Below are 13,986 nucleotides of genomic sequence, written 5' to 3'. Positions count from 1 at the left end.
TCTCATCTGTTCATTTACTTTACATTTTAATACTAATATATATATATATATATTTTTATTTTTTTTTCTTTGAAAACTCCTAAGCTGCAAGCAAGCATGGATACAGTTGCTAGGCAACATAGCACAAAGCATGCATCATGGAGAGAATGCAGAACATGTATGAAATGTGTGTCTTTTCAATTTTATAAAAAACACATTGGGTAGGAGCATCAATACCAAAATGTCAAAAGGGATACATATAGACATAATTGACAGATAAGTAATTATCAGCTACAATCTGAAGTTGTACACAAATTGTCACTCCAAATGTACTAGTAGATCATACACAGGTAATGTTTGCAAAAATGATTAAAGACCATTGCAATAAAGAAAGCATACTTTATAATACTACAGGGATGTGGAATTCCTATAGCCCGACACATGCAGTTTTTTTCCCCCCTACATTTAGACCTGCTGCTTCAGGCAAGCAGCAGGGCTAAAATGTAGAGAGGGGGGCAGTTTTGTACAAGTGATCTTAGGTGGCTGTACAACCACCCAGATCACTTGTAGGCAGCCTGCTGGTCCCCCTCCATGGTCCACTCCAAGCTCGCTCCTGTGATGGACTACAATCTCAATACAAATTAATAAACTAAAAACATGAGATTGTCTTTACCTGTTAAAAAAAAATATGAGATTGTAGTCCATCAAAGGAGTGAGCTTGGAGCGGTGGCTACTCTACAACTCACACAGGGACCATGGGGAACAAAAGTAGCCACCCTCCAGAAGGACAGTGTCAGCACCAATTCAGAGATGATTTGAGGATCTACAGCTGAGTGATACACAAATAAGATATTCTTGTTAATAGTTAAGGTATTTGAATGCAATTTTGAGATTTAACTCCTGAGTTTAGTGTCACTTTAAGGAGTTGAGAATATTTATCCGATAAATTGTAGGTGTTTATGTTGAATACCCAATCTTGTGCAGATGAAATACACATGAAGTTGCTTTTCACATAACTGCATAATTAAACTAAATCTTCATTTAATTTATTGATAGAGATTTAACTCATCATCTTTAGCGGGTTATGACAAGTTCTTATACTGTGAATGTTACTTATACAGAATTTTAGCCCATTACGTGTGAACATTACATTTTACTATGGATTTACAACCTTTTTAAACATAGGTTCCAACCAGTGTTCAGATGAAAATCTTTCCAACCAGAACTCAGGTTTTAAAAAACAAGCAGAACAGATGCAAATTAAGCTTATTATTCATCATTGACTAGTAAAAAACTGATTCAAAACCCTAATAAAAAGTCACTCCCTTCTAAAGCACGTAATCAACACATTGGATTTTACAGCGATTTCAACTAACGGCACTTGATACCATTTCAGAAATATAAACCAGTTTAACCTGATTACAGACAGTGTAAAGTCTACTACACCCAGACTCTCCTGAAGGCCATGGGCAGGGCAGTCTAACATGAAAATGGTATATTCCTTAATACAGTATAACATGTATTGTCTCACTGCAAGATACTAGGTGGATGAGTACATATCAGATCATGGTGTGACGTGACATACGTTGCTTCTCCCCTGCTCCAAAAGCTTCTCCCCTGCTCCAACTCCAATATCTAAAGGCCAAACTTTTTTGTATTGAATAGAGAAGGGAAGGGTTAAAACCGTTGTCTGTATTTTAATGCAATTGTCTCAATTGGGAGATCTCACTGCACTTCCCCTTCTGTAGACATACAAGTGTGGGGCTATCCCTCATATGGCAGACAGTTGTCACAGGAACAAATGATCCATTGGAAGATTTCCCCCTCTATTCCTGTTCCGAGGCAACTCAACATTTTGGATTTCTCTCGCTTTTATTTCCAGTGAATAGGGACAATTATAGAGGATGAATCTCCCAAACTGGGACATAGATAAAACCTGACATGGGTCCCAACCTGTCACTACCCTACGCAGAACAAAAAACGTTTTCCCTTTAGTTATAATTTAAACATCAGGACTCTCAAACAATCCACGCGCACCAAAACGACGACAATGCAGTGTGCATTAAATTATTGTTAACCCATTCTTATGAAATGACTTCTGAATCTAACAAAGTACATGTCAGCAATACCAAAACACTAAAAGTGATCGGTATTTTTGTGCCCAGCAGAGCTTTGCTCCAACTAAAATTACAATCCAATCACATTTTATGCAAGTGTAAAATTGTACTGTGTGTACTGAGCCACTAAAACGCAAACTGGAGAAAGATGCTGATTGCTTGGCATGGGCAACTGCTCCAGATTCTGCTCGCTCCAGTTTTGATAAATCCCCTCCAATGTTTTCACTTTTCATTTTCCCTGACAAGAATGGAACCTTATTTGTTAACTAGCAAAACGTAGTTTTACCTAAACCGTATTTCCACATCTGAAGGGAAATTGGGATAACACCTTTTGTATTTGTCACATGCTCTCATTCACATAGCATATATATTTTAAAAAAAAAAAAAATCTGGGGCTGGGGAGTAGATGTTTACCATAATTAACCCTGTTTGTACTGTACCAGAACATCTCATTATCAGTTGTGAACACTGTCTGTTCTAATGAGAGGACATTCACTCTGCCCCTGCTAACCTAACTACTAAATTTTGAAATTATACAATGTAGCTTGCAGTCCAGCCAAATGCCCGGATCAAAGAAACATTTAACTACCTTCCGTCCATGGCCGTTCGTGAACGGCCGGACGGAAGTCTGCTAGGAGCGGGAGGGCGTCTTAAGGCGTCCTGCCCCTCCCCCTTCTCGTGTGCGGCACTCAGCGCGCACACGAGAAGGAAAACTGTAAGCATGTAAACAGCCAGCGATGGAGACGGGCGTCTCTTTATAGGGAAACATGTTTTTTTTTTCAAAATTTAGGGTACTTTTTTTGTTATATAGTAAAAAATAAAAACCCCGGTGGTGATTAAATACCACTAAAAGAAAGCTCTGTCCCCAAAAAATGGTATGAAATTCATTTCAGTGCAGCGTTGCATGACGGAATAAACATCAAAGTACCGCAGCGCTGAATACTGAAAAATGGCCTGGCCAGGAAGGGGGTGAAACACCATGGCCTTTAAGTGGTTAAAAAGGTAAATACATATTTTTTTAAATTCCATATGCTGCGTGAATGAAACATGCAACACAGCGGTATTTTCTCAAATGTTACTGAATAGGTGGAATAACAAAAAAACACAAACACTGTTTCAATCCCCTGAACAACAACATAAACATTAGCAAAAATTATGAGTGAAGAAAACTTAAATTTACATGTAACAAGCAATTAAACTGTTAAAATCACTTACAGCTCATCTCGTTGTCTCTGTGACAGGACCATGATTAGCAAGTCTCTATGACTTAATATAGGAGAGTTTCAGGAGTTCACAAATCCTATGGAACCCCGAATCTGTAAAGCATACAGCCACAGAGTGGCTTCAGTTGTCGGAAACCTCTTCACCACAGGCAGAGTTCCAAAGAAAACTTGGGAGTCATTCAAGAAATGTTCATTCCACCTGGAAAGCAAAACAAAAACAATTAGTGATTTTTTTTTAATACAAGATAAGAAATGAAATCTTTAGCAAATGAAAATGCTCGTCAATACGATGCAAGGCTCTCCAAAATAATCTGAGAACTGTTTCAGGTGTTGAAGTACTCATTCTGTTTTATATTTTAAACTGCAGTATCCTTTACTGCACAGTTTAAAATAAATACTTTTGATGTGGTTTTGCGTTGTTTCAATGCACGCTCTTCCATATTTTTGTAAATCTATTTAGGAGTGTTCTGTTAATTAACCACAAGAGGGAGCTCTGCATTCCACAGACCAGCGAGTGAAATTTTATTTGAGAAGAGGAGGTCCGGATCTCGTGTTCCCTAAATACACCCTACATTAGACGTCCCCATCAGTTGCTATTAAAGTGTGTGCTTACATTAATAACCAAAGTAAGGGGACACCCGATGAGGACAATAATTAGTTGTTCCCATGAGAGTGCCCCCTTACACTGGCGGTCCCCATAAGAGTGCCCCCTCCTTTCATAATATAAGGGGGCACTCTGATGAGACAAATTAATATAAAGAGGCACTCTGATGGGGACAATTAATAGAGGGAGAGGTGGTAGGTTTGCATAATGTTTACAAGCAATACACAAAGCAAAAATGTTTGCATTATATACAAACATGGGGAGGGGGGCTGCGGGGACTGGCCCCCATTACATAAGCAGGCAGTCCTTCTGCCTTTGCAATTCTAGAAAATGTGCATGTTTTACTGCTTTCTCTCACAATTCAAGTTTGAGTCAGCTGACTTAGTGAAAACAAATTCCCTCAATGTTTCACTAATATCTTATCTTAGCAGTCATTAAACTGGGTGGGCAAGTCAAACATCTAGTGATTCATTTACATAGCTGTACATCTAATACAGTATCCAAAACAGAGGAACCCATAGGCTGCCTATCAGGTCTATTAGATAGGCAAACCAACAGCCAAGTGAATGAGTACCTCACTACCAAAAAAACCCCAAGGAGCCAGGGGGAAACAATCGGTCCGATCAGATGCAGTCACTGGCCGGATATTCTGACAGCCGTGGATTTTGTGGTCATCTGAATACAATCCTGCACTGAGGATTACTCCATCCAAGCAGTTTAGTGTTTTTATTTTCATATGTGTATGGCTAGCCTGTGTGTTACCAAGCTTTGTTTTAGGACCCCGTGTCAGCAGAGTCTCACAAGCACTTGTAGATTTCTCTGTGTGAAGCGTTGTGCACCTATAATCACTTCTCCATAAAAATGCAAATGAAAACATAGGGAGAGACCAACTCCAATCTGCAACGGACAACCATTTTACAGGAAACCGAAAACAAACAAAACAAAAAAAACCTCATATCTTCAAGTCCCAAACAATTCGAGTCCAACCTGCCAAACGCAATTATAAATGTAAATCGGGCAGAGGTAGATGTAAGTATTCACCAATATGTACCTCATGCAATTGTAATGACCGATGCATACATGAAAATCATACAAGGGATCGGCATCATTGGAATTCAATAGAAGAATACAATAGTACTTCTAAAACAATGTCATTCAGTTCCTGGGTAGGATTATGTCTCTGCAGTCTTCTCTGCCATAGTGAAACATGTCCAGACCAAATCCAACTCTGAACCCTGCCTGATCTCTAAATCTGGGCACAACCACCACAGGATACAAAACGCAGAGGTAACCGTGTCTAACATGATGCTCTGCTGTGTCCAGACAATACCCACATTTAACGCCGAACCTACCAAATCAGCAATAGCAGTTACTATTATAATCATGATGGTTTCAGGCAATTATACAGGATGATATAGAGTAAACCTCTAAAATCCTAAACAAGCTATTCAAAAAGCAAAATTTCCAGAAGCCATCATTTACAAAGGAATCAGTGCTGGACATGGCAATATGGGATGGGGGTGTTTGAAGCAGAACTCCTGGGAAAATTGTTCTTAATCCTTAAAGTGGTACCACCCCCACACTGCAAGGGTTAACTGCTCGTTTTTGTCTAGCTTCAAAAATAAAGTTAGTCACCCAATCCTTGAAGCTGGCTTGCTCTTAGACCAGTCTTCCTCCGCTGCAGCAGTCTAAGGTCCCGTTAATCATCGCGTCCTAAACACTGGGGGTGGAGCAGCTGTGTATGGCAACCAATCAGCTTCTCTCTTCAGTTTGTTCCGTTAAGGTGCCCACACACCTTGCGATAATCGCGGGAAAGCCCGCGATCGCACGATTATCGTAAGGTGTGTGGAAGCCGTGCGACCTCTACTACTGTAAGGTCGCACAACTTTTATCTTACAAACATGTTCGAAAACCCGCCGAGAATCGTAACGATTTTCGGCGGGTGTGTAGCATGTTCTTAAGATAAAAGCCGGACGGGCCGGTGTGCGCAAAAGCACACTGCCCATTCGGCATTGCGGTAATCGGAAGCCCGTCCCTCAGCGGGGCGGGCTTGCGATCATCGCAAGTACGATCTGCCTGTCCGAGATGGGCAGATTGTACATTTTTTTAATTACCTTACAACCATCGCAAGACAAAAGTCTTGCGATGGTTGTAAGGTGTGTGCCCAGCCTTAAGGCCTCATTTCACACTGCCGCGCGTATATGAGTGTATAGTAACATATGCAAATAAATGGCTCCATACACATAGCTGCGTATGGAGCCGTATTTTTGCTCAGCGTATAAATGCGCAAAAACAGAATGGAACCGAGATGCGTCCATGCAGCGTATTTCTGCGTATATAGGCACGCACAGTTCATTAACATTTCTATTACGAATGATGCATTGTTGTATTGCAAATAGTGCGCACATATACGCTCGTATACACGCGCATGTATGCGTATATAAGCAAAATACAATTTTGCTCTTGCGTTGTGTGCGAATGAGGCCTAAGATTTGAAAATGCAAGAGGGAAGCTGATTGGTTGCCATGCACAGCCTCCGGATTTTGTCTGCTCCAGGTTTGATAAATTCCCTTCTGTGTATAGGACCTGAGGATGCCGAGAGACATACCATCGCTGCAGTTTAGGAGGAGACAGGCAGCAGGGAGATCTGCCGCAGCCAGCCAGCTACGAGGATCGAGTAAGTATAACTGTTATTTTTGAACAAAAACAAGCACTTAACCCTTGAAGGACAGGGGTAACCCCACTGCAAGGATTAAGAAAAAAAAAATGTTTCCCTGAAGTTCTGCTCTAATTTATCAAACTACCAGGAAGACGACACTGGGGACAGCACAGGAGTGAAATCTACATGCAGGTGCTGACAGCTTAGGTTGTCAACTACATGAAGGGGAATTTATCAAAACTGGAGCAGCCAAAATCTGGAGCAACCAATCAGCTTCTCTCCTCAGTTTGTTCAGTTGAGAGAAGCCGATTGGTTGCCACAAGCAACTGCTACAGATTCTGTCTGCTCTAGTTTTGATCAATTTCCCCCAATGTGCTTCTGATTTGTAACTATTTTACCACAGATCTGCTTTAACAATAGCTGGGAAAACACACAGGGGGAGAAATCAGCTTCTCTCTTTTGTTTGTTCAGTTAAGATTTGAAAATGAAAGATAGAAGCCGATAGGTTGCCATACACAGCTGCTCCAGATTTTGTCTGCTCCAGGTTTTGATAAATTCCCCTCATAATACAGACACACTCATTAACATTTAAAAATCCTTTCCCTGCAAACAAGTGTGAAATCGCTCAATACAACCTGATAGTGGTATCCATTGTGAGCACCCAGCTGCCTTTACTTGATACACAGCCCTGATGATTTCATATCACTCTGTGCAACAATCTCACTTCCAGCACTATTAAGGTGGCCATACACTTTACAACCATCGCAAGACGCAATGTAAAGTAAAGTAATTTAAAAAACGTACGATCTGCCCATCTTGGACAGACAGATCGTACTTGCGATGACCGCAATGCTGAACGGGCAGTGTGCGCACACTAGCCCGTTCGGCATTTGTCTACCGAGCATGCCACAAACCAGCCGAAAATCTCCTTAGACAAAAGACGTGCATACCACGACCATACAGTAAAAACGGTCGCACGCCTGCCATACACTTTGCGATTATCGTAGGATCGCGGGATTTCCCGCGATAATCGCACAGTGTATGGGCACCCTTAAGAGTGCAAAAAGACCATCTCTAGTACCACTGCCAATATAAAATGTAATGATCTAAACTACTGCACAGAGGAATGAGGATGTGATCATTAATGTGTACATGTCCTAACTGAATAAAAATGAATAGAAACTCCTTCTTGCCTAGTCACAGACCTGAAACAAATACACAGATCAGTGAAGACTGCATGCGGTCTGAGGCAAATGTATCTCACAGATTGAAATGAGACAGCCAGATAACTAGCAATCTCAGGAAGACAGTAAGGTTGGGACTAATTCCTCACAGGATTATGTAGATAAAAATGTCATCCTTGGACTTGATTCACCAGATGAACTTTATCCTTATCTTTAAAATGATAACAAAGGCACCATTAGAAATGTTTAGTAATGGCAATCTGCAAACGTATAGATAATTGCCGACTTTTTATTATTTGCATAACTTCTTTTCTTCCTTAGTCTTCTCACAGTGGCCACTTTACTAAGAGTGGATTGATAGATCTCCCTTTACTTCCTGGAACTCTGGCACATGTCACCATGCATATCAAGAAAAAAAATGCCGTTCCCTGTGAATGACGCAAGATTTTGCAGTTTACATCACAGCACATTGCTGGGAAATCTTATCTGTAACTTTCCCAGGATGCAGCTCTTAGGAATAAGCTACATCACTAAGGACTTAAGACGACCAGGAAGTGGAAAAACAGTGAATGTAAGTGAATGAATGTAAGCGCGCTCAGCGCACACACGAGTGAGGAAACTGTCAGCATGTAAACAGTCAGCGATGGCCGTCTGGAGACGACCGATCGCTTGCAGGAGCTGCACCCCCCTACACAATCAGTCTCTTCTCGGTCCCCGAATGCAGGAAGTGATGTGCACCACACCACTTCCTGCATTCAGTGTCACTCTCCGGTACAGAACACCAGTGAGAAGCAGATCTCTGTATCATCAGCTTCTCTGGGGGTCCAAATGTGTCATTAGGGATCTTAGAGACCCCTGATGGCTCCATAAAGAGGACTTGTCATGTGAATTGGCTATCACATTGGGGATTTCTTAGTCTACTACGCGATAGCAATAAAGAAGTGTAAAAAAAATAAATAAAAAAGTTTTAAAAAAATGTACGCATTGCATGACGGAATAAATGTCAAAGTACTGCCGCGCTGAATACTGAAAAATGGCCTGCACAGGTAGCGGGTGTAACACCCGGGTGAGCAAGTGGTTAAGAGAGTAGCTGATCAGGAACAAGCAGCTGGGGGCATGTTAGGATACCCAATATAAGCAGCATACTTGTTCTAGATCAGGGGACCAATCAAGTAGAAGTTGATGGAAGTATAGAGATGACAGATCCAGAACCTGCAATTTATATCTAGGATCAGAGAACACGGACGGACACACACACACACGTTTCTCATGAATATAGCATTATCCTGTGACAGATTCATGTGCTGCAAGGGCACAGAGCATTAACCAGCAGTACCTTCACAAAACGTAGTTAAAAGGAGAACTATGAGATGAGTGATTTCCACTCACCTCATAGTTCTAGCCGACCTGTGACAATGAGACTGTCACAGGTCGGCTCAGTAGATCGGGAGGTGAGCGAACAGATACCGGCGTTCGCTCACCTCCCGATCCTGTCACGGATCTCTGCCGTGACAGGGGAGGGGCTGGATTCCCCGCTCCCCCAGCGCTGACTGGTGGAGGGGGCGGGTACAGCTGGCTCTGCCTCTAGATAGGCAGAGCCAGCTGTCACTCACGCAGCTGGGCGGATCTCGACATCGATGGAAAAGTATCTGTACTTGTACCAAGTACGGTACTTTGTATCTTAACATCCCTACAATTTAACATTCCATCAGCTCTCAAAGTAAGAGATGTCAGGAGGGGAATGATCTGTGCAAGACATGTACACAAGATCAAGAAAATAGAGGCTGCAATGCAGACAATGGCATTTACATGACAGCATCACCCCCGGGATACTAACTTATAGCAAGTAGATTCAGACCTTCAGCGATACCAAACCAAAAGAAGGTGCCTGCTTTATATCGAGAATGAAAGATAAAAGACAATGTCAAGGGTAGTACCGAGATATATTTGAGAGGTAACAAACCTTGAGAGATTACCACTATGACAGACATAAGGCAAAAAAATACAACCCCCACCCCTCTCCTAGTTTCTCTAGAAATCTGTTCACACCATAGACTGTGACTGGTGTTTCTCAGCAACTGATCAATGCCACTCACTGCTAGGGCACATATTGATTTTTTTCTAGGTGCCCCGTTCACACTACATCGCAAATGTGATGTGCAGTGTGCTTTAAAAAAAAAAAAGAAGAGGAAAAAAAAAAAACACCCAGCAGGTCACCTCGCTATGGTGCAGAGACCTCAATGTAGTGTAAAATTTGTATACTCTGATTAAAGTTAAGTGGAAAAAAAAAGTGAACCATGTGATGCGCTATAGTGTCAGACTTCATGGCATACTAGCCGGCACAGTAAAAATTAACATTTTAGCGTGTGGACCAGTGCAAACAAGCACTAACTGTTAAAGTTTTTAATCTTTGATGTTCTTACTGAACAATTATCTAGCACAAACTTGCATAAAGTGAAAAGGTTAAACACTCCCTGGGCACTCCCCTGTGTTAAAGGGATATTTCGGCTGGGCTGACTAAACAAAGCCATGATTAGTTACAGGAGATACTGCTCAACATAAAACTTAGAGTATTTCGAATGTTAAAGTGACATTAAACCCTCAGATTTTTTAACATAAAACAATACTGTAATTTGTGCCTTACTGTAATCCATGGTTGTTTCCCTTCTCTTTGCTGCTCTTCCTTTTAAATCTGTATCTGTTCTCATGCTCTGCAGAACTTCTGTTTTGCAGCAGACTGCCTTGTTCCTGGAATGGCTACATAGTGTCTGTGTATAGGTTTGTATAGGTTTGCAACCTGAGCCAGCACTACAGGAAGAGGCACTCAGCTGCAAAGGGAAGTTCTCCCCCAGCATGAGAACACATGAGGATTTAAAAAGGAAGAGCAGCAAAGAGAAGGGAAACTACCATGGATTACAGTAAGTCACACATTAAACCCCGTTCACATTGAGCGATTTATCGCGCGGCAAATTACAGCGTGATATCGCGCTCCAATGCAATCCAATGGGGCAAAGGGTCCTGCTATCGCGGTTCGTGTGTCGCTACAGCAGGACCCTTTTTGGAGCGGATTTAGCCGCGATTCAAGCTTGCTCAATGCAACAAACGCGCGATTTGCATATCGCGCAGTGGGAACGGGGCCTTACAGTATTGGTTTATGTTAAAAAAATCGGAGGGTTTAATGTCACTTTAAGGCCATATCAATGATTACTTGCCTTCTTCTATGGAAGGCTATCGCTGCATTGCTGTTTTCTTGCTAATCAGTGAGGATGTACAGACTTTTGACAATTCTGCCCCTGGTAAGGTGTCCCCAGCAGCAGAATCACCAGTGTGACATATCCCTTACCATCAGACTCAGATTGCTAGCACAAAGCTACAACAAGTACATATCGGAATTTTTAAAATCCTGACGAAAAGAGGTTACTAATTTCTATCGGCTTAAGGGGGATGCAAAGACTTTTCTGAAGCTTGTCGTAGACAGCAGAGGGTGGCTAAACTTTTGGACATGATCCAACCACCATGATGCATTGGTCAGACTTTTGTGGCAACCACGTGGTACAGAACCGTCCAAAATAGTACAAGCGCAATTTTTAAGGTGGATTCCGCACATCTGCGGCTATTACGCAAACAAGCAAATTATTGCTGGAATTTGTTGTATTCCTCTATAGCTGGTGGTATTCTGCATTGCACCGCTGTATAATGATTACTATAATCCCCATGATCCCTAAGTAGTCACAGCACCAAGCTTACTCCTGTGATGGACTACAATCTCAATACAAACTAGTAGTTCATCATTGGAGCCTTTAACAACAACAAAAAAAATGTAATCATTTTTACCCAATTAATCGAACTTAATAAGCAGTAACGAATCGATTTTGAAAATAATCGTTAGCTGCAGCCCTACATCTGTGATATAAATATATAGCCCCATCTCTCCTGTAAAAAACAATTTATATGTGTGGGTGCACTTAGAAGTATATTACTGCCATGGAAGAATTTTTATTATGCCCTCTAGCATTTTACAAACTACCGATGTTAGACTGACCGGCCTATAGTTCCCAGGTTGGCACCTTGCCCCCTTTTATGTGCATGTATTTTATAAATCTACATTTATAAAATACATGCACTGTAGGCCATTTAACACCCGAGTCCCAAAGTTGTAAACCACTTTATCTTACACCAATATGTTTACTAGGACTCATCAAATTCTAATTATGCAATGTAACGTAACGCATGTTAATGACTGGTCATTCATCTACTATAACATATGAAGTGTAAATATACCCGCCCCCAGCTTCCTGGGGAACTCACTGACCACTAAATTGACAAGATATTGTCACAAAGTCACCAAACTACTTGCCAAAAATCTTATGAATCTGGCCCCCCGCATGGCAGTACATTTTCCATTAAAACCTTTGAAGAGTTTGTACTTGGCTGGAGCATGGAGTAAAAGCTCTCCATAAGACTGAATAGAAATCGTATTGCACATGCGCAGGTCTAGCTGAGATTTTGACAGATCAGAAGTTGGGGGTAGCTGAAGACAGTACAATACAAAGCTAAATTATCAAAAGTAAAAACGTCTTTTTTTGGATAGCGCAGGAAATGGCTAAGATCATTGCTGGTTATCCCACAATGGAGATTTGCCCTCTATGTCATCGTTAGATTGTCACCGTTACAAATGTTCATGGGAAATGCCACAGTTTTACAGTTGTCACTGGACATAAAAAGGAGGAGAAATGTTCCATTAGAATTCCAGTTCACCTTCCTCCTATCCCCTGCAAGGGACCGTGTTCCCATACTGATCCCTGCACTCAGTAGTTGCTGTTTGCTGACACTCTGCCGTATTTGGACGCAAGAGCTGGTCCGGTTTTTTGGCACTGTGATAGGTCGAGTGGCGGCGACACCCAGTAGGCGGAGCCCGGGTCGCCATTGGCTGGCCACGTCATCCCGCCCTCACATGGTTCCCCAGACCGATACCAGACATGGCCGCATTTACATATGATGACGAGCCTTTAGGACACGCCTCTTATTGGTCATTTGCACTTTAAAAGGTGGAAAGGAGGAAGGTGACGTTACGTTCTGACGAAGGGGGCGTGCCCCGGAAACGCGTTAACGTCACCAGCCTACAGGAATCGTCCAGTGGATGCACACTGCCTGTCAGCTTATATTTCTTCTCATGTTTGGGAGTATGTTTTTTGTTTTTATGTCATACTTACTGAAATAAAATTGACCTGCACCAGGAAAGGCGCCCCCTTGTGTTTACTTCATAGATCTACAGCTTTCCCGGCTTTCTTTGGGGCAGCATCTTGCAGTATGCCTAAGAGGAATTCTCATTGAGAAGTGACAGTTTGAGGCGCTTCACTGCTTTTTACTTAATAAATTATTCACATATAAATGAAGTATCTGTAAAAGTTCTTTAAAACAAACCTTTTTTTTACCTCTGCATTTAAAGTCATTAAGGAAAAAAAAGTTTTCAGTACAACTTAGGTAGTGAAATTAAAGCTATTTTCTAAGGAGAACAGAATCTTGGCAGCCTGCCAGCCTTCTAACGTAAACAAGAAGTATTATAAGCTGTTAGAAACTGACTACAGCCAGAATTTAGAGCCTTTGCTGTGATTTTTAGATGTAGGAGAAAGAAATACTCAAGCTACATTACATGCGTCTAGAGATCAGTAATGGCTTAGTTATAGTGTTCGCTACATGTTAACAAAATGTAAATATGGTCATGTCTGGGCATTAGTATGGGCATGGGTGCACTTGCATGGTGGAAGCAAAAATACTAGTTGGGAGAGTTTGCAGGGGTAACAGTACGACTCTGCGGGCCACACGAGACTGGACAAAGTGTAGACAGGTGAACATAGGCCTTTGGGGGGGAAGGGCGGTAACTTAAAGAATAACTATATGAAAATATAGTTATCCTTTAACATCAAAATAAAGTCCTGTACAAAACGAGTTACATTGGTTTAACGCCTTCATTGCCAAGAAAGCATTCCATAATATGTATACTTGCTCAGTCACCTGTACAAATGATCTGGATAGCTACACAGATTCTATTGAGTCTCCTCCCACTAGCCATGATCTACCTGCATTACACAGAGAAACACAGTGATCTAGTGATTATATCACTGGGTCTAAAAAAGGTATGAAAACAGAAAGGTTTTAATTTAAAAAAAAAACACAAAACGCATTAGCATGTTGATGGGGAAAAGAGGGGGGGAAGGGG

The 13,986-nt window shown here is 41.6% G+C and overlaps 1 protein-coding gene across 1 annotated transcript in view; it reads right to left on the bottom strand.

Annotated features, from left to right (window-relative positions):
- PAFAH1B1 (platelet activating factor acetylhydrolase 1b regulatory subunit 1) overlaps nucleotides 1-13,986 on the bottom strand; it is a 66,802-nt gene that overhangs the window by 31,634 nt on the left and 21,182 nt on the right. Inside the window, exon 2 of the mRNA XM_018554110.1 lies at nucleotides 3,312-3,518. Within this exon, the coding sequence (XP_018409612.1) occupies nucleotides 3,312-3,343 (32 nt within the window). The 5' untranslated portion in view covers nucleotides 3,344-3,518. The remainder of the gene's footprint in view (nucleotides 1-3,311; nucleotides 3,519-13,986) is intronic.

The sequence above is a fragment of the Nanorana parkeri genome, unplaced genomic scaffold (assembly GCF_000935625.1).
Source record: "Nanorana parkeri isolate BGI_ZX_2015 unplaced genomic scaffold, ASM93562v1 scaffold142, whole genome shotgun sequence".
Taxonomy (NCBI): Eukaryota; Metazoa; Chordata; class Amphibia; order Anura; family Dicroglossidae; genus Nanorana; species Nanorana parkeri.
The sequence above is the reverse complement of the archived record's forward strand: the minus strand, read 5'-3'. Positions and strand labels throughout refer to the sequence as shown.